This window comes from Pyxicephalus adspersus, chromosome 1 (genome assembly GCF_032062135.1).
Source record: "Pyxicephalus adspersus chromosome 1, UCB_Pads_2.0, whole genome shotgun sequence".
Classification (NCBI taxonomy): Eukaryota; Metazoa; Chordata; class Amphibia; order Anura; family Pyxicephalidae; genus Pyxicephalus; species Pyxicephalus adspersus.
In genome coordinates, this window is record NC_092858.1 from 23971237 (window position 1) to 23990596 (window position 19360).

Consider the following 19360-nt stretch of genomic DNA (forward strand, 5'->3'; position numbering starts at 1 on the left):
GTGTTATCGCCGCTTTAATTGATGTTTATCATATTGCCTCTTTAAGGGCTGTCGGGGTCCGGTGCATGCTGGGACAGTGGGCGGGGTTCTAGCGCTGTGAGGAGGTCAGGTGGTCAGAGTGTTGGTATGTCAGAGCGGTGACAGCGCAGAGCCACAGATATCCTGCGAAGAAATACTGACAATGTGAGTACCGAACGATACGTGACGTGACATGAGACATCTCTGGCAGTGCAGTATGATAGCAGCTCTATGGGGGGACTACGAATCCCAGCATCCACAGACTATGACAGGGCTGTGTAACAGGTGGACAGCTTCAGGCTGACTTCACTCATTCATCTGTAATAGTGACACCTGTACATCTCACTGCTACAGTGTCAGGGCCTGCTGTTACTATGGTTACCTGAGATAATAGTGGGAGGTGTGAGGAGGAGGGGGGCTCTCAGGGGGGTTATTGGGGTCACAGCAATGAGAAACTTTCACCTGTTAGGACTATTGTTACCTGTGCCCAACATTCACCATACAGGAGGGTACAACACATCCAACATTCACCGTACTATACATCCAACATTCACCGTAAAGGAGGATACAGCACATCTGACATTCACGGTACATGGTGTACCTGATGTCCCTGCTGTGGTCTCAGGGCAGTTTGGCAGGGGGGGAGGGGTTATTTTATATTTTGTGTATTGGATGTGGGAGGAAACCCACACAGAGAGAACATACTCCATGCAGATATTGTCCTGTCAAATATTTATTGGTGCTAGTCACTGTGCCACCCACATCCTGACATTCACCATCTTGGCATCACACAGGAACAGGTGAATAATTTATTTTTGTTGCTCCAGTTTCTGTTCAGAGGTCACTGAGTACAATGCAAACTACTTGTGGTCCCATCAGTAATGTGGACGGGGGCAATGTCTGAGGATGGAGGGGAATATTGGAACCGGTGTCACAGATCATTCTGTACCTTGTATTCATACCATTCACTCCTGGGTGAAAGTGGCTGGCAGGGAGTGCAGTGCATTGTGGGTATTCTGGGGATCAGATGTGACAACCTGCACGGAGCTCTGTATAAATGTATTAGTAACAGGACCGGGGGTACTAGGAAGTGTCATACCGTGTGGCTGCTCAGGGCCACAGTCTGGGTGAATACTTCTCCCATATTTAGGACTCACCCCTTGATTTTACATTATACAGAATGCAGCAAGAGAAGTAGGATCTCAGATCTTGTACCTGGCATTTCAAACTCCGTCCATCTCCTGGCTCCTGCCCAAAACTGAATGATGATAATAAAACTCTGAGGGAACTTTGAGTCCTAGAAGGTGATTAGATTCTGTACACGAGCTCAGTGAGATGCCCAGCGCTGAATGAAGGAACAGCTGCATCATTGCGGAAGGTAAGTGTATATTTGTATGGGGACGGTGCTTTAACTGCTTCTTTATGCCAGGAGCCGCTGCCACTCAGGAAATGCCACATGGCAGAGCCCCCCTGCCCAGCTCCATACAGAATGAAGGTTTCATCAATTCCTTTTCAGTGATGGGGCGCCATACAGAATTATTACCCCGCTGTACATCACCAATCGTTACACATCTGTACAGTGCAGCACATCATCTCTCCCACCGGAGGTCATATCTTATAAAACATTTATCTAAGGATTGCTGTAATTGATTTATTTGGACTTTGAGAACAGTTTTTTATATTAGAAAATCATGATCATCATGGAGTATAAAAGGGTGTCCAGGGCTGGCAATGGCAGCTTCTTCAGCCCCAGACATAATAGGGGTATTTAGGGAGAGACGTGATATAGAATATGTCTTCTGTTTGCTAATAGTATGTGGAGTGTCTGGGGGTCAGCGAGGATTTCCTGGATATATGATATGTTATGTCTCTGAAAATATTCTGAACACTGCAACAAGGCGGTGGACAGAACATTGGGAAATGTCAATACATTGCATGTCTCCTCTGCCCTGGCCTTGTCATCGCGCTTCCCCAATCTTGTCCAATCTTCCAAACTCAATAATAGATTCTGCTTTGTACGCTTTCACAAGACGCTCATGTGATTTAAATTTAATTACGATGACTTTGTAATTAAATCATTTATTACAGTTGTATGTAGGAGTTTAGGAGTCCAACATTATTATGGGGAAATATTTCAGAGAGCAATGGCTATACTGACCAAACACATTACTGTGTACAATTTGTGGGATCTCCTCTATAGAAAAAAAAATATAAACCCTTTAATCCCAGGGTGACAACGCACACTCATTGTACTATATCTATAGCGAAGCAATGGTGTCATTGCCCTGCCCTCCACACAATGATACACTGGACAGACTGATAACCTGCTAGAGTTCAGTGCAGCATAGGAAGTTGTACATATTTTTTTCTTTTATTTGCACTTTATTGAATGGAAATAAAACATCTTTTAATGACATGTTGAACAGATCAAAAGGAACAAATACAAGAATTTTATTGTTAGAATTTACAATCATCAGAAACAAATATTGGCCACTCATAGCTTGCAGGTCAGTTTGGTTTGATTCCTTTGCATTCCTTCTATCCATCCATAATCTGATCTCTGCATTGCGCAGACTCGGCAATGATATCACTGGATGTAAAGTTATATACAATATATAATTAAAAATGGAAAAGATTTTATTCATTAAATAATAGTTAAAAATTTAACGAGCTGGGAGTAGAAACTAAGGGAAGCCAAAATAATTACATTTATTTTTGGGTTTTAAAAGATCAAACTTCAAGTTAAGTTGGAACTAAAGTTTCACTTTAAAGTTTTGCAGGGGCAATGCCCCTTCTTGAGTGAAACATACTTGCTAGCCCCAAAGCTGTCAAATTCGCTGAGCTGTGCATGCACATTTATTCTGTTTCCTGTTCCAATTTAAGGAAATGTAATGATTTGTGGCCATTTTTATGTGTACTTTTTATTGGGGGCATTATTAAAGGAAGTGCTTAATATGTTTAGAATAGTTTACCTGCTGGTTTTTAGGTCACACTGTTATTGCTGAGACACAATCTAGTCTCAGAATTTGGTTGGAAAGCAGTGATCTTCTGAGGGCAGCCAAAGAAAGCTAGCCAGCTAGTCACAAAAGTCAGAGTCTTATATTTAGTTTGCTGGATCTGTTATTAGATCACCCTGGCAGTGGCAGACCAAGTGTAAAGATTTTGTACCTCCTTCATTTGACTTTCACACCAAGCACTAAAATTAAAGTTTTATAAGTATTGGGTGAAGGCTTCGTATTAGCATGTTTTTCTTTTATTGTGTGTCTTGCATTAAAACAGTACATTTATTTGATATGAGCTGTCAAATCCCCACAGTGTATTATTATTATTGTTAATAAAATAATAATAGTAACTGATAATTCACATCTGTGCATTAGAGGGAAAGTTTGTTTTAGCTAGTTTATATGAGCAGTGAGGTTGCATTGCGCATATTTCTTCCTCATGCCTAAAAACCATGCCGGCAGTGAGACCTTACAATGAAATCTTTTACCTGTGGCCTCCTATAGGAAATTAAGGAGTGCAATAGAGGGTGATAGAGGGCTGCCAGCAGACAAATGTTTCATACAGCCTTTTTTGAGGAAGAACCCTTAAAATAATTTTCAGCTCTTAGGGAATTCCTCCTATAATTACTATATGCACAGATCACAATATATTAGCATGGTGGTCAGTGAGAAGCATAAATACCTCTTACATTGCTGGCCAGTGGAATAAATGTCATTCTTAAAAATAGCCGAAAAAATCATTGCTGTCTGGTAAATTGACTTAGAAGGCCCAAATTGCTAATGGAATCTGTAGCAACTTTGGGAAAATTTGTCCCTTGGTAGAATGTTGGGTTAACAATGTGTGACACCGCTGCGTATAAATTCCTGGTGCATTAAAGATTAAAACCTGACCATGTACATAATACACATTTGTAGAGAATCCTTTCACTATACTACAATTCCTTGTGGTTTAGAACACTTGTTTCTTAGAATGTTAATTTTTATCCATGGTTACAACACATTATGTTGTGTTACACAAGCTTCAGGTCTGACATTGAGTGGATTAAATCGATCCCTGTGATGTCTGGGCTATTATCAGCTATGTTATGTAACTGCTTGCTTCTAATCTGTAGCCTGCTCTGCAGTACTGGGAGTTACCACATAGAAATATGTACATTGCACACATTGCTGCCCTCTGAGGATTGCAATTTAATTGGCTTGAATGGCAAAATGAAGTTCAGTTCACCTAAAATGCAACATAGAGGACAGTTCACTGGTGTAAATATCCCAATCCCAATTGCTGGAACTTGTAAAGCAAAGCTCTGATATTAAAGGGGGAAACTAAACCTAAAAATGCCTAAAACAAAAAAAAAATCCACTTATCCTCAATCCAGCAGCGCAGCCGATCGGTCCGGAGGTGTCTTTCACCGGGTCCTGCAAGGTCCCGGCATCCGTCCCCGAACGGGCGCTGCCATCTTCACCTACTTCCTACGTCACCCTATCTCTTAAGATCGGCAAAGTTTTCTCTTCTCACGAAAAGGCTCCTTCTTCGCACGACCGAGATGCTTGGGGATGGACAGAAGGAGCACCCAAGGATGCGTGACGTAGGTATCCCAGGAGGCTTTTCACTCCTATTCATTCTCAAACACCTAGGTCGGCGGAGGCAGTGCTGCTTTTTTTTGAAGGTTTGTTGCACTTAGACAAATAGAATTTTTACCTTGCATAAAAGGGTTGTCTGAGTGAAAGTGAAATGTCTGAGTTTAGGTACGCTTTAAGAATGGATCCATGCCATGTTGGTTCCATTTGACTCGCCTTTACATACTTCTGTTGTTTTTTTTTTTTTTTTTAAAGTCCAGTACTGCCCCCTATTTCTCGATAGGCGGTCGAGAATGAATGAGAGCACAAAGCCTCCCGGGATACCTACGTCAGGCATCCCGGGAAGCTCTTGGACGCTCCTTCAGTGCATGCCTGAGCATCTCGGGCATGTGCAGAAGGAGCTTTTTTGCACATTTTGACCATTTTGCAGAGTAAAATTTGCCAATCTCACGCATGTCCAGTGAGATTAGCAAATTATTCTTTTTTGGCTTTACTTCCTCTTTAACATGTGTTGGCGCATCACATGATGCATTGCAATTTTTTGTAGCTGCATGTTTTATTTTCACAAAGCTTATAAACTGAGCCTATTGGAAACAATAGATTTTGGCACGTTATTACATTGGGTTTGTGTTTAACAATGCAGCCAATGGATGAGATTTGAATGGATTGTGTTGTTTCAATAAATTCTGTAACATATTGGTATGGAACCATATATTTTTTTATTTTTTAAACAATATACTTAATGATTTTTAGTATTTTTCTAATAATTTACAAGGGTGGGAAGAAGCTGTAAGCGGGTGGCGACCCCTTTGACCCAACTCACTGTTACTCAGTAACTACCCAAAAACAATGAAAAAATTGGTAAAGGGGTTTTTTTTTGCATTCAATTTAATCACATTTACTCAGAGTAGAAAAAGTATCCTTTACTATACCTTCTTTGTTACTACTCTACTAATCAGTAAAAGTCTGTAAAGTCCCCTGAGGAAGCCATTTGTCAAAACGCGTTGGGATCAGAGATAGTGGTACTATCTTTGATCACTAAAATAGACTGTAATAATTTATCGTCACTCAGGTTATGGCCACCACTTATAATTTCCTGTATTTTGGATACTTTTTCCAATTTGGAGTAAAGTGATTTATTTGCATGCCAAAAAAGCCTCTCCTTGCCTATTCTTTTATTGAATATTTGACTTATTGGGGCTGGCTTAAAATTAAAATAATCAGAGAGGAGTTTAGCCCTTCTTTTCTTTCACCCCAAAACAACACTGATTATTCTGTGCAATCATCATTCACTACATTCTTACTGTAGGTAGTTTCAAGCTCTGTATGCACTGAATATTTTGTCTATACAGCTGTCCCCCAATGTCATAGTTAGCGGGTAGTTTAGTCATCTGCTGTGTTGGATAACTGACACCTCATAGCGGCCAAAGCAACTGTAAATGCTATTGATGTTGCATCAGTGTGAAGCTTCCTGCTCCTATATTCTCTTCCCCTCTTCACAGAACAGCTAGGGAAAGAGTTGAGCAGCAATCTATACAGCCATAATTACAGAACCTAAACTGTTACCTGAAATGTATGTACATAGCTTTACACGTCATTAAGGTTTTCAGATACTTCCTATAGGCTGTGTACACAGGTCAGTTGTTCACTAATTGGCAAGGACAAACTGATGAAGGATTTTGGGTGACCCTAGTACACGTTAGATTTTCACCTGAGAAGAGCACAATCGTTCATCTCATGTGATGAAAATCTGACATTTATGCAGCCTTATTCATGTTCTAAATGAACACAAGCCTTGCCAGGTTAATGTTACATAATGTTAGTCTTGCATATAAAGATTTGAGGAGCCCTGTGGGAATGGATAAATAATGAGTAATGGAGTAATGGGTCAGAAATACTTGTCTTCCCTGGAGAAAATGCTACTTCATTCACACTTGTAGCAATGTATGCAATATTGCAACCCATAGTGACATGAGTGACACTTGTAGGTGATCTTCAATATCCCACACACCTTGCCGGGAATGTGCAGCAGAGCTCCGTTACAAAGCATCACAATGTGTGGTAACTGACCATTTTGCAGGTATAAACTAATACATTGGTCACATGCCTTTCTATGAAAGTTCCATCCAAATTTCGGTTCATTTTAAACTTTTTACAATAAAATGATACAGCTGGCTATGTTTAGTGTTAATACAGAAATGTGTTTTCTTTTAATGAGAGATGTGAGCAGATGCTATACAACTATGGAAAATGAAATGAGTATCATGTGATGAAGGTGCGGCTGCTTTAAGTTGAGTTTGACATGTTTGCTCTACAACTTGTGAAAGAAGAAAAACAAGTAAAAGAAGGAAACAATAGGTTCAGTTCAAGATGATGTACATGAAGCTTATTATTTTCTGTCATGTGACTGTCATTTTAAAATTGCATTGGACTAAACTAATTATTTAAAAAAGAGGTAGTCTCGACCATTACCTGTTAGATGCATTACCTAGTTTAGCCAACAGTACACAGTAAGTAAATCTTTGTGTAGTTCACGCGTTGTTAGCATGGAAGCAGGGGCTGGATTTTTCTGTATTCATTGACATATATAATATTCATTATTTATTTATTTTTTTCAGTGATGGAGAAGCAGGTTCTTCCAGATATGCAGGAAAACGCCTTAATTCGCAGTATTGAGGAGGAATACAGGAAAGCTTTTTTATACATCAATAAAGGTTTGAATGCTGATGAAAATGGTTTCAAGGAAGACGCACGGAACTTTTACAGACAAGGCCAGGAACATTTGCTAAGAGGGTTAGGCGTTTCTTTGCGGTCCCCTGAATACGTTGGCCCAGGATGGGATTCCGCCAGACAAATGCAAGTAAAGATGCAGGAGACATTAGAGAATGTGAATACCAGACTGAATATCTTACAACAGAGCATGGCAGGACGTGTTCCAGGACCTTCTTCAGCATCAGCCGACACTCTATACCCATCACTACCAGCTGTAGGGAAGGAAAAGCCTGAAAGACCACCACGTCCAATGATGCCTCCATTTGCAGCTGAGCCCTTAAACTGCATCCGTTGTATACCAACAGACAATCCGGCACCATTAAACACCTTTACAGGGGGTGCAGCTGCACCGCCAGCATACACGCCCCAGGCTACAGATGGACATTTCACAGTCTCTTATGGCACAGAGTCTGGGGAACAGTCTATAGTAGGAGATGACTTCTATTCAATGACAGCACAGCCACCTCCAGTGCAGAGTCTGGGGGTTGATGCAGAGGAACTCATACTTATTCCAAGAGGGGTTCAGATCTTCTTTGTGACACCAGAAGGAGAAGTGAGCGCCCCCTCTTATCCTGGCTATCTCCGTATTATCAAGTTCATGGACACAACCTGTGAAATGGCTCAGAACCGACCTCCAGCTTTTCTCCAGGTAAGACATGCACACTGACCACTTTTTTATTTATTTATTTGTAATTTGGCAACTCTAGGTAAACATCCTAATACAGAATATAGCATAAGTCTCTGTGACTTGTCCAAGATGTTAGCAGCATATCTTTAAGTCCTGTTTATTTCTAGGTGAAGCCTCTATGGTTTTGGGTACAGCTCAAATAAATGTCAGAAAATGACACACATGCATTTGCCAAGCTAAATGATCTAAAATCACAAAAAAAAATCTGGGTCATGGAACATCCAATCACACCAGCAAATCTTAAACAGAAAAAAGAAAATGATCAAGGTGTTTCTGTGGCCCAGTGCAAGTCCATACCTCAACTTAATTGGTGGAGCTTTTAGACAGTTGTGCATAAATGAATTCCCATAAATCCCAAATGACTGAAGCAATGCTGTAAGGAAGAGTGGGCCAAAATTCCTCCACAACAATATGAGAGACTGATAAGCTCATACAGAAAATGTTGACTTCTAGTTATTGGTGCTAAGGATGGTTCTACAGCTACTGAATCATGAATCATGGGGTGTACTTTTCCACACATGGCTTCTTCATTTTTGCCTCCTAAATAAATAATGACAAGGTGGAATCTACGGCGTGTTATACCCCTGAGGATGGGGTGAAATAATTTTACAACCTGTTTATTTTTTTCCTGATAAATAACACCTTACACTTGAATGAAGATGTACTTTCTTTTTCTCATGACTGTATGTTTTATATATATATATATATATATATATATATATATATATATATGTGTGTGTGAATACATATCATTTGTGAGCTGTGTTCTTTATGAAAAGCTCTGTAAGATGTACTGAACACAAAGTACAAAGGTTTAGGGTTTAGTACTTTATTTAATGAGTTTGAAAGTATTGGTCAGGTACTTGATAAGATTAAAGAACATTTCATTTTTATTGTTATTATTAATTTATTGCTGTCCTGTGTTCTACATCTACTTGGGATTTCCCATTGCTGCATATCTTTGAAATGTGAAACTGCACAGCTGTTCTTCTCATTGGTAAAATATTACAGAAAAGGATACACCCAGAAGTACGAGAATCAACATGAAGCGTTGGGCCTAATTGGTTCTATGTTGATGACCCCATTTGTATCCTTGCTGCACTTCAACAGTGAGCATGAACAGCTGTATAGTTTTACAATTTTGTATACAACGTTCATGTGCAGGAAACAAGTATTAGTCAGTATGAAACCTACAAGCTTTTAGTGGTGTAGGGTATTGTGACTCCCTTGTGTCAGCATGAACCATTGGAGATTCACATTGTTGTCCGATTCAGTCACAATCGGACCCTACACACATGAGGGTCTTGCTGCTACTACTATGTTTTGTTTTTGTTTTTTTTTATTCTGTGAATGTGGATAACAATATAGGTGTCAATGGGGATCAGCCATTTTTGTTTCATACTTCCCGATCTTCACTTTTGCAGCAATTGACTTCCTTACTCATAACCTCATTACAGGCAAGACTTTTCTAGAGCTGCCTTGACTCTCCTACTTTCTCCTCATTTAAAAGAACACTCAAAACTTTTTTTTTCAAACTTGCCCACCCATCTTCTTCTGTGTTTTAAACCCTCACTACTTCCCACCATTCCATATCCCCCTACTATTGTGTGTTACTTCCCCCACCTCCTAGATTGTAAGCTCTTTGGGGCAGGATCCTCACCTCCTGTGTCACTGTCTGTATCTGTTTGTCATTTGCAACCCCTATTTATTGTACAGAGCTGCGTAATATGTTGGCGCTATATAAATCATGTTTAATAATCATAATAATTATTATTATTAATATTATTATTATCAAATTGCCCTTTTTTAAAGACCGTGATCAGTGGCTGAAATGATAGTCAATGGGCTGCATATTGCCACTAAATTATTCTCCATTCCGGTATGTGGAAATTAAAATCTCCAGTTTAGGGTAAATATATTAGGATGAGGAAACTGTTGAAAACCACCATCTGGTTGGCCTTTTATAAATCTGGCATTATAAAAATGGTGAACAGATATGAAAAAAATTGAAAACCGAGACATGGAGATCTGTTATCTGATTTCTATTTCTTGATAAATTGGGCCCCATAATGTTATAAAACAACTAGAAAATGAACTTTGCACTATGAAATACGTGGAACATTATGGTGATGGGATATTCTATTCAGCTGTAGTGCCAGAGAAGGGAAAACTAATAAAATATATAATAGGTAGAAGATTACTAGTCTGCTTGTATGCTCAAGAAGAGATAGTAATATGTAATAGTTTAGGAAACACACAATAAGAATCTGATGGCTTTTGAATGCCAAAGGACGCTTTATGTATTTTCCTAGTGATGGGATACCAGATCCCCTTTTTCTTGTTTGGCACCTTAAATATTATATAGGGCAGGGGTTGCCAATCGGTGGTCTGCTGATCACTGATTCCACAGCCCTGCGCTACTGTCCTCCCAGGATGTTTAGCAAGCTGGTCTGAGCCTGCGATGAGAGAGGGGACGGGTTCTGGCACCATGACGTCACTCTGGAGGAAGATTCTCCCCCTTTGAAGGACACACGGCTCCCCGCGCATGCATGGTCCAGATTCCATGGATTTAGTGGTCCATGAGGTCCAAAAGGTTGGTGACCACTGGTCTAGGGCACATTTATAAATCAGCGCTAAGGCTGCACTATGAAACACAAACATTGCACACTGCTAAAACACTGCAATATACTTTATATGTGTTAACTTTGCTGTTCCAGCTTCAGGACACCGAGGTTAGTGCTGCGTTATAACATTCAGGGAGAACTCCATGACCTGCTCACCCCTGGTGTTAAAGCTTCCAAAGTTTAATTGAGCAGGGAGCAATATATCAATGAAAAATAGTAGGCAAATGTGTAATGTCGAGCAGGTAGTGATATTTACACTTCAATATAAATATGTATCTTTCTTTCTCTTATGCACTGCCATGCTAATTCCAGCACAGTTTATTCAAAGCAGACCTGAAAGCTCCTCTTGCACCATGGGTGTCAGTAATATCACATTCTTCCTGTTGAATTTAACATTTCTAAGGAAGGCTTCAGAAAGCTCCTGAGTTGTGTCATGCATCACATTATGGAGCACTGTGGGGGCGATTGTACTTTAAAAAATGTCAGATGAGGTAGTTGTAGGGGAACCCAGGTGCCCTGCAGGTATAGGGGAACCCAGGTGCCCTGCAGCATCAGATTTAATAGATGTTTACATGAAGTTTCTGCAATACAAAAACACTTTCACGCCCAATTTGTAATCATAATAAATTAGAATATTGAGGGTATTTCATTATTGTTTTAAATGTGAACCCTGTGACTTTCTTTAGGATTTATTTTAACTCAAGGTAAATTTTAACTAGATTCAAGCAACAGGTTATCTGAGTCTGAGGTGTATGAAATCACCCTATATGTGTTTCTCTACAAGCCACGCATGTGGTTCTGGTCTGGAGCTTCCTGTTAGATGATTCCATGCTGTTCTGCAGTTTACTTGACTGTGTTCGTGCGGGAAACAAAATTATACAGTGTGCTGGCCTGAGAATACCTGGCCCTTATATGTTTATTGGTTAGCCATTCATGTTCTCAGAACACCAGATACCGGCGATATCTAGCTGACAAGGACATCTAAATGAAGAAAAAGGGGGTGAAAAGGATGAACCTTAGAAATGTATTATAAGTTAGGAAGTGTGTGTCTTATGTATGCACTTCAGGACTTGAAATGGGAAGTATCCTTTCTTTTTTTCATATTGCACCTTAAATGTTTCTTTTATAAAATAACATTTTTTTTTTTGTTTGGTAGGTGTGTGATTGGCTGTACCCGCTCATGTGCACTCAGTCCCCTGTACTACGCTCTAACACGGGGGTCTACATGTTCCCAGACATGATGTCCCAGGCCCTAGGATCCTACGTAGGGGTAGTGCTCTCTGCTGAGCTGCCCCCCGCTGACTTGGAGCTGTTTGAAGATCTTTTGAAACAAATGTCTGACCTGAGGATCCAGGTAAATGAAGTGGAGGTCAGTTTTATTTTTACAGCAATGGACACAGATCATTTATTGGATATGGTTCTGGTTTAAAACAGAAATGACCCTGTCACATAAATTTTTTTGGGGTTATACTTTATCCAAGTTTGCATTTTTTAGCACAGACATGGGAAAACCAATATAGACTTTGAATATTTCTTCCAGTGTTCTCTGCTGCAGGTTCAAAACAATTTGGAAACTTTCTGAGCACAAATATGACCACAAATGACAATATTGTTGTCACTTTCCTCATTACCATCACCTTTTTTTGTAATAAGTTGAAAAACACTAGCTGTTAGTCCAAACTCCTAACTTTCTCAGTAGTATTATAACATTTGTGTACAAGAACTTGTTCTTGAAATATACTCTGCACATCTTACAGTAAAAAGCACATAAATATTTACCTTCAGCCTTACTGCCAAAAAGTCCTGTACATGCCTGATTGTTTTTGTGCATTGCACATTCTGGTAACTCTCAGGAGTTGCAAGTTTTATTACTCTTATTCCTGGCGACCCCAGCCCTTCATATGTGTGTCCACTGGGAATTTTCTGGTGTACAGGACCATGCAGTGATCATGAAAAGTATAACTGCACTTTAACTAAACATAATGGCCCTGATTTAATAATGTTCTCTAAGGCTAGATCGAATACACTTTCATCAGTGAAGCTGGGTGATCCAGCAAACCTGGAATGGATCCTATCCAGGATTGAAAACATTTACTAACAAACAGCTAATGACTTTTAGGAAATCCATTCCAGGTTTGATGGATTACCCAGCTTCACTGATGAAAGTCTCCAGCCTTGGAGAACTTTAATAAATCAGGGCCAATGGCTTTGTCTCTGCAAAGGGGGAACTTATCTTGTTAATACGAGATCTATAATTCTATACAGAAGAACAGTGAACACAGGGTCTGTCATTGCTTGGAGAAGACTCTTCTCCTGCAAGGAACAGGTTTCATTAGGTATATTTACATTTTTAAACAAGATACATTGTGTTGTATGCTAGTTCTAGTGAAGTCATGATGGTTACAGCAGAAGGTTTGCAGTGCTTGTTGTTCACTCACTATGTGGCTGAGCTCTGGAACAAAGGGCACAGATATTTCTCCTCTGTACCAGACTGGACGTTCTCCAGTTTATGCTGCGTGAGACATTCTGCAGCATTCATCACATCAATACAAAGAATATGTTGTCTACAAAAGCATTCTGTCATTATTTGTCTGTCTGATTGCCACATTTGGCTCTTTTCATCAGACTCCAATCTATAACTTGTTTATTACATCTCATTGTGTTCCTGTTTATTTATTCCATGTATTGAAAATTAGACTAAAAAAGTTAGTTCACCTACAGACAATTAATTCTTTGTTCAGGTTGGTTGGGGTCACATAGATTCGTTTTGAATTTTTTTTAAACTCTGGAATAATTGAATCAAAAACTTAGTGCACAACGTTACGTACACAAGTTGGATAGTTCAGCCTCAGGGCTCCTCTCAGACGCGAATCTTACGTGTGTGCAGCGGCTGTCTGAGGTCTGTGCCTGTGCTCAGAAATGATTGTTTCCATTAAAACCCAGAGTATATTCATGTTATTCTGTAGGTTCCACATTCTGAAATATAAAATAATAAATTTCAGGAATTGGCTGTGAATTATACTGGCACACCTAGACATGAGTTTGTATTAACCCAAAGATCCAATTACTGAGCATTAGTTGGTAAAAAGTCAATATATCAACCTATGTTTTTGTACACCCCTACTAGCTTTTCCTTTGAGAGAAAAAGAACATATTCTTTCTAGTAAAAGCCGATCAGTTTTTCCTTGGACAGCTGTATCTGCACAGGTTGGAAAGAGCCAGTGGCTATATGATCATTGCAATGCCAATCTATCATCTACAGAATCATACATCAGTCATTCAGGATAATAGGACCTTGTCTGGTATAGCTAATTTAGTAGTTTGCTGTTATATTTATACCTTTTATTCTCTCTGCTCTTCAAGCCCAGTGAAGCTTCGGGAGAGGTCATAGACCTAAGTCAGACTGTACATGTTACTATACCGGAGTCTGAGCTTGAACCAAAGGAGAGAGAAGACCTGCCACCATGGAGTGAAAAAGTTGCCCAAGGAATTCTGCAAGGTACAGAAAAAAAAGATAATAATTCCTTGTTAATGTGGTAATTGCAGATTTACATAGGATGAAATAAAACAGCCTAAAGGGGACCCAAACTCAAAATTATTTCTTTACATAAAAGGGTGGACAACCCATTTATTTAGGGTAAAAATTGTTTTTTGTTTTTTGTTTTTTTTTTTTTTAAGGTGCAATAAATAAAAAATAAAAAAAAAGGGTGCAGCACCTCGCCTTTCTGTTTGGATTGCCAGGTCCTAGAATGGTGTTCTTTCCATACATTATTCCCTGATGGTCAGATCCGTTAGCTGCAACAAAAGAACCAAAGTCAGCATTGTCGCCCCCCTGTAATTCCATGAAAAAAAACACAGCATTCCTCCTTCTTTGACATCACATTCTCAAATCTTCAGATGGAAAGGTTTATATTCATTAATGAGAAGCTGAAACTTGTGGAATATGCCTAGTGATGTCTAGCATACATATGCTTTCAAGCAAAGTATCAGTGAGGGTGAACACTACAAACACTAGTAGTCTGTGTGGTAATGTAATTTTACTGTAATTTTAATGTTACTGTTTCTTATTCTAGGGGCCTCTTGGCTGAACTGGGGCCTGGTAAAAGGAGCTGAGCTGACGGGAAAAGCCATTCACAAAGGTGCTACAAAAATAAGAGAACATATACAGCCTGAGGACAGACCTTTGGAAGTCAACCCCACAGTGGCCAAGGGACTTCATGTGGCAAAGCAGGCAACTGGTGGAGCAGTGAAAGTCAGTCAGTTCCTAGGTAATAAATATTCTAAATGAATTTCAGCATGCTAAACCTGAGAAGAGTGGGCATAGACAAGTAGCATAATTGCTTTTATTCTTTGATAACTGGCTTGAAACTTGATAATGGTGGGTGGATCCACCCTATTCTATGAGATATATTGTGCTATATTTATTTTAGGTTACTGATACTTTGGAAGTACCGTACTTTGTAAAACATTCCTACATACCAGCGTTACAGGAGGAAAAAAACATAATTTACCCCATAGATATTTTTAATAGAGCATCAAAGACCAGGAGGACAAATATTATTTGATATCTTTGGTTAATATTGGCAACTGTGCCATTGATGAGGAAAGCCTTCATCTTTCCTATATGCAGCCAGGGTGAGTACATTCTTTGTAAGAAATGTTACATTTCTCCCGTAGTGGATGGCGTCTGTGCCATTGCTAGCTGTGTCGGCAGGGAACTTGGGCCACATGTAAAGAAACACGGAAGCAAACTTATACCAGAATCTCTGAAGAAAGACAAGGATGGGAAGTCTCCACTGGAAGGCGCTATGGTGGTAGCAGCTAGTGGTGTACAAGGTATTGAAAAACATTATGGAGTTTTCTGTTCGCTACAGGATTCCTTTTTTTCTAGCAAATTTAATTTTTTACTTTTTGTTATCTTTAAGGATTTGCAACCGTTTGGCAGGGTTTGGAGTATGCTGGGAAGAACATAGCTAAGAGTGTGGCCACCGAGACCGTGCATACTGTCAAATACAAGTAGGTATTATTTTTGAGACTGTTAGGAAAAGTATGTAAATCCCCAAGAGAACAGTGCTCAAAGTATGTTGAGACAACAGCCAGTATGGCTCAACCAATAGTATTGCTTTCACATGTCTGTTACAATATTGTTTTATGTACTAAATGCTTCTTTGCATAGTAACCTCAAGGAGAGTGGAGGGGTTATCCCAGAATTCCCTACATATATAGGAACAGAGTACTGTATTTATAGGCTGCCAGCACATCATCTGCTGGTGAAATTTGTATTTAAGACAGACAATACAGATGCAGAATATCTAAATGGTCAGGAAGAAAGCCACATCAGTCCCTCTCTGTTGATCTATTATTAAAACTTTTTGGGAAAATGGGCTTAAGGTCCTGCAAGTGCTATACATAATATCCAAATGGTTTTACTTTGTTTGTTTATTGTATTGTTCCAACCAGATGGTGGATTTGTTTTACATTTTTGTTAAAAGTTTAAAGGAAGAAAAAATAACATAACAACAAAATGGTGTCTGCAGCTAAAATGAGTTATAGGGGCACAATCGTCATTATATGTATTCTACAACAAAGCTATAAATTAATATCCACCACATCAGTTATTTGTAGCAAATCCAAAAGAAATTATAACAAAGTCAAAAGATAGTCAAAGATTGTCCTAGAAAAACTCTGTATGTGAAATAAGTGAACTACCTAAATTAAAATAAACAAAAAAGAGGCGTGGGGGGTATCCTGAATAAAGTTTAAAGTAGATGAAAATGGAACAACGTAGTTGCTACGATAAAAGGGAACAGTTTGATAATCATGATCACAATAGGGAAGGAAGCCTCTTACCTTACTGCTTCATTGGACAACACCAAATAGGTATTCAAACCCAGAAGATAAACCTCTAGAAGAGAGAAAACAGAATAGTGTGCGAATAAGGAAGAGAAAACAGAAGGGCATGAGAAGGAGAAGGAGAACAAGAAAAAGAGGTGAGGGGGATGAAAGAGCAGGATCAACTCCCCCTGGTGAGCTGGAACATACAAGAGGTTCTAATAAGACAGTCAGCCAAGTCTTGGTATAGTAATTTCAGGGGGACCTAATCGCCATATAATTATCCAAGGTGATGGCAGTCATCTTTTTATTGATCATAGTGCCATTCCACCCATTGATTACCCCAGAAACATTTAAAAAAGGGATTTCCAGGAACACAAAATAGTTTGTTTAGTGTTAAAAATAAAGCCAATTAACTTTTTGGCTGGCCTAAAAAGGTGAGAAATCGGTTGTTTAAAAGTTCCTCCTAACAAATTTGACCGAATGTCAAAGTTCAGTACTGTCCAAATCAGAATAAACACTCACATCCACAACTTCACCTCTTTTGGTCAGGACCAATGTGGATCATAATACCGAGATGGAGGATTACAGAAACCAATGTCCTGCAGGCAATACCTTTTTTCATGTTATTAGGCACCTCTTCTTTATTTTGAGAATGGTTTATCCAATACCTATCTGTAATATTAACATACATGTAATGATTTTTATTCTAGATTTCAGGGAATAACTGTGGTTGAACCTCCAGCTACAAAACCCTAAGTGAATACCACTTATGTGCTGTTTTAGTATGTTAATGTATTGCTTTACCTTTAATCATAGTGTTGGTGAATAAAATGTCATACCCTAAAAAACATATTGTTAAAAAGTCTAACTTTCATGAATATTTATTTTCAAATAAGTGACTCTATAGCTGTAGTCTTCTTCAATGTTCATAGTGATCGTTTTGCCACATTGTCTACTCATGAGGCAGTTAATATATGTAAAACAATCATAATTACTGTTACACAAAGGTAGGTGTTATGTACATAAGTTGTTAGATAAAAGATCAGAGTAAGTTATTTTGGTGGGGTTATTGAATAGTGTTGTTCAAATTTGCCTCTGTTTGGTTGCTATGTTTTCAGCCCTACAATTCAGGTTCAAAATATTCCAAACACAAATTAAGCCCTTTAAATGTACACAGCAGGCAGACGCACTTACAGAACCATCTTGCTGGGATAAAGCCCCGTACAGACATCCAATCTGTTTTTACTTCTATTCAGAATATGGAAAGCAGGGAAAAACGGGGACACAAATGGTCAGGGGTTTAAAGTCCGTCTTCCCATCAGTAAAAATATGTGCTTGCATCACTTCTCTACTCTGCAGTGTCCCATAGATTCCTATTGATCCTGCCAGTGAAGTCCACCTCATGCAGCTTCCTATGATGGTTGGATAATAATGCTGCGCTAGAACATTCTGATGGGCTGTGTCTGACCGGAACCCTTCCAGTGCTTTACCAAAAAAAGTGTTATTTCTTTCTGCCTGTTACTGGTGAAGGGTTTTTAATGCAATTTTTGTCCAGTAAAACAGTTTTTATGAGGACAGAAATAGAAGATAAATCTTTGGTAATGGAGCCTTGGATAGCAGTAAAAACCAAGGAGGGTACCCTCCAGTTGCTATCCAAAACTTATTGGTTTTAACCCTTTCTTGCCCATACGCTATCTAGTTTTTTTGGCTGACTACACCCTGCTGGTGAGAATTCCCTTTATTGCCTAAAGATAGAACCGGAAATGAGAGGTCCTCATTGGAGCATTAAAACTTTTACAGGGTCTAACCCTTCCTTTTATCAATAACTGAAAAAAAGCCTTTACCTATATAAATATCCTGGATATACAAGTTAAATTGAGCCAAAGATTGAGTAAAAATGTAAGGGCAAGGCTGGATTTTTTTCAATATGATTTATTTGTTAGGGTATGACAATCAGTGATCTGGAGAAAGCAATATTTTATTTTGTGTCTAATTCTTATAAAAAGGAAGGACCTTTCCCATACTGGGCTGTGTCTATTACATGTAATATAATCAACTTTTATTTAGCTAATAATACAGCTGGACCACATAAGCTGCATATACAGAGGTCTTGCTGGTCACTTGCTACCAATACATACCCTGGTTTTGTGGAAATCTAACACATTTGCCTTGTATAATAAAGCTGAACTACAGACAGACTGCATAGTTGGATCATATTTAATATGAACAGACTTACCTGCTAAAACATTTGTAGTTCAGTTAGGACACATTCATGAATGACAGATTGGGAACAACCGTTATATAGGTCAAGGGAGGGGAGCGTAGCGAAGAACGGTGCTGTGTGTACAGCGCTCGTCCATTCATCTGTTACTGGAAACGTTAATGAAATATTCTTTCCAGAGAAAAGAATTTTATGTGTATACGCAGTCTTTCTGTGTCATCTTTGTGTGTCCAGCATGCCGAATGGATAATGAATTGGCATCTGTAACACTGCTTACTAACTGCCCAAAAAGAAGATAGCTGATGCTGTAATATTATCCAAGGTATAGCTGGGACGTCTTCAGGGCTGTATGTATTCTGGCTGCACGTTTAGATGTTTGCCTGGAGTTCTGCTTAACCACATTACCAGTTTACCACATGTAGATTCCACTCATATATACTGAGGGTCTTGGTAGGGCGAGGCTATCAGGTCAAAAAAAGGAATCATGTACAATAACATACAATAAATAATAAGTGACCATTGTGGCACATAGATCATCCTGCTATTTACACACACAGGTAATACTGATACACTTACGGCTATTTACGCCTATCTACTCTATTTTTATTAGTATTAGTCCTTTAGG

At 39.1% G+C, this 19360-nt stretch overlaps 1 protein-coding gene across 6 annotated transcripts in view; it reads left to right on the plus strand.

Annotated features, from left to right (window-relative positions):
• Nucleotides 1-82: 82 nt before the first annotated feature.
• Nucleotides 83-19360, plus strand: part of LOC140325953 (spartin-like) — a 23932-nt gene continuing 4654 nt past the window's right edge. The window contains exons 1-8 of one of the 6 annotated variants that reach the window (XM_072404124.1): nt 83-183; nt 7214-8016; nt 11836-12048; nt 14043-14178; nt 14753-14947; nt 15357-15515; nt 15605-15695; nt 17225-17296. In XM_072404124.1, the coding sequence (XP_072260225.1) occupies nt 7216-8016; nt 11836-12048; nt 14043-14178; nt 14753-14947; nt 15357-15515; nt 15605-15695; nt 17225-17270 (1641 nt within the window). In that variant the 5' untranslated portion in view covers nt 83-183; nt 7214-7215 and the 3' untranslated portion in view covers nt 17271-17296. Of the gene's footprint in view, nt 184-1197; nt 1397-7213; nt 8017-11835; nt 12049-14042; nt 14179-14752; nt 14948-15356; nt 15516-15604; nt 15696-17224; nt 17297-19360 lie in introns of all 6 variants that reach the window. The other 5 variants (XM_072404113.1, XM_072404132.1, XM_072404095.1 and 2 more) reach the window with 5 other exon arrangements.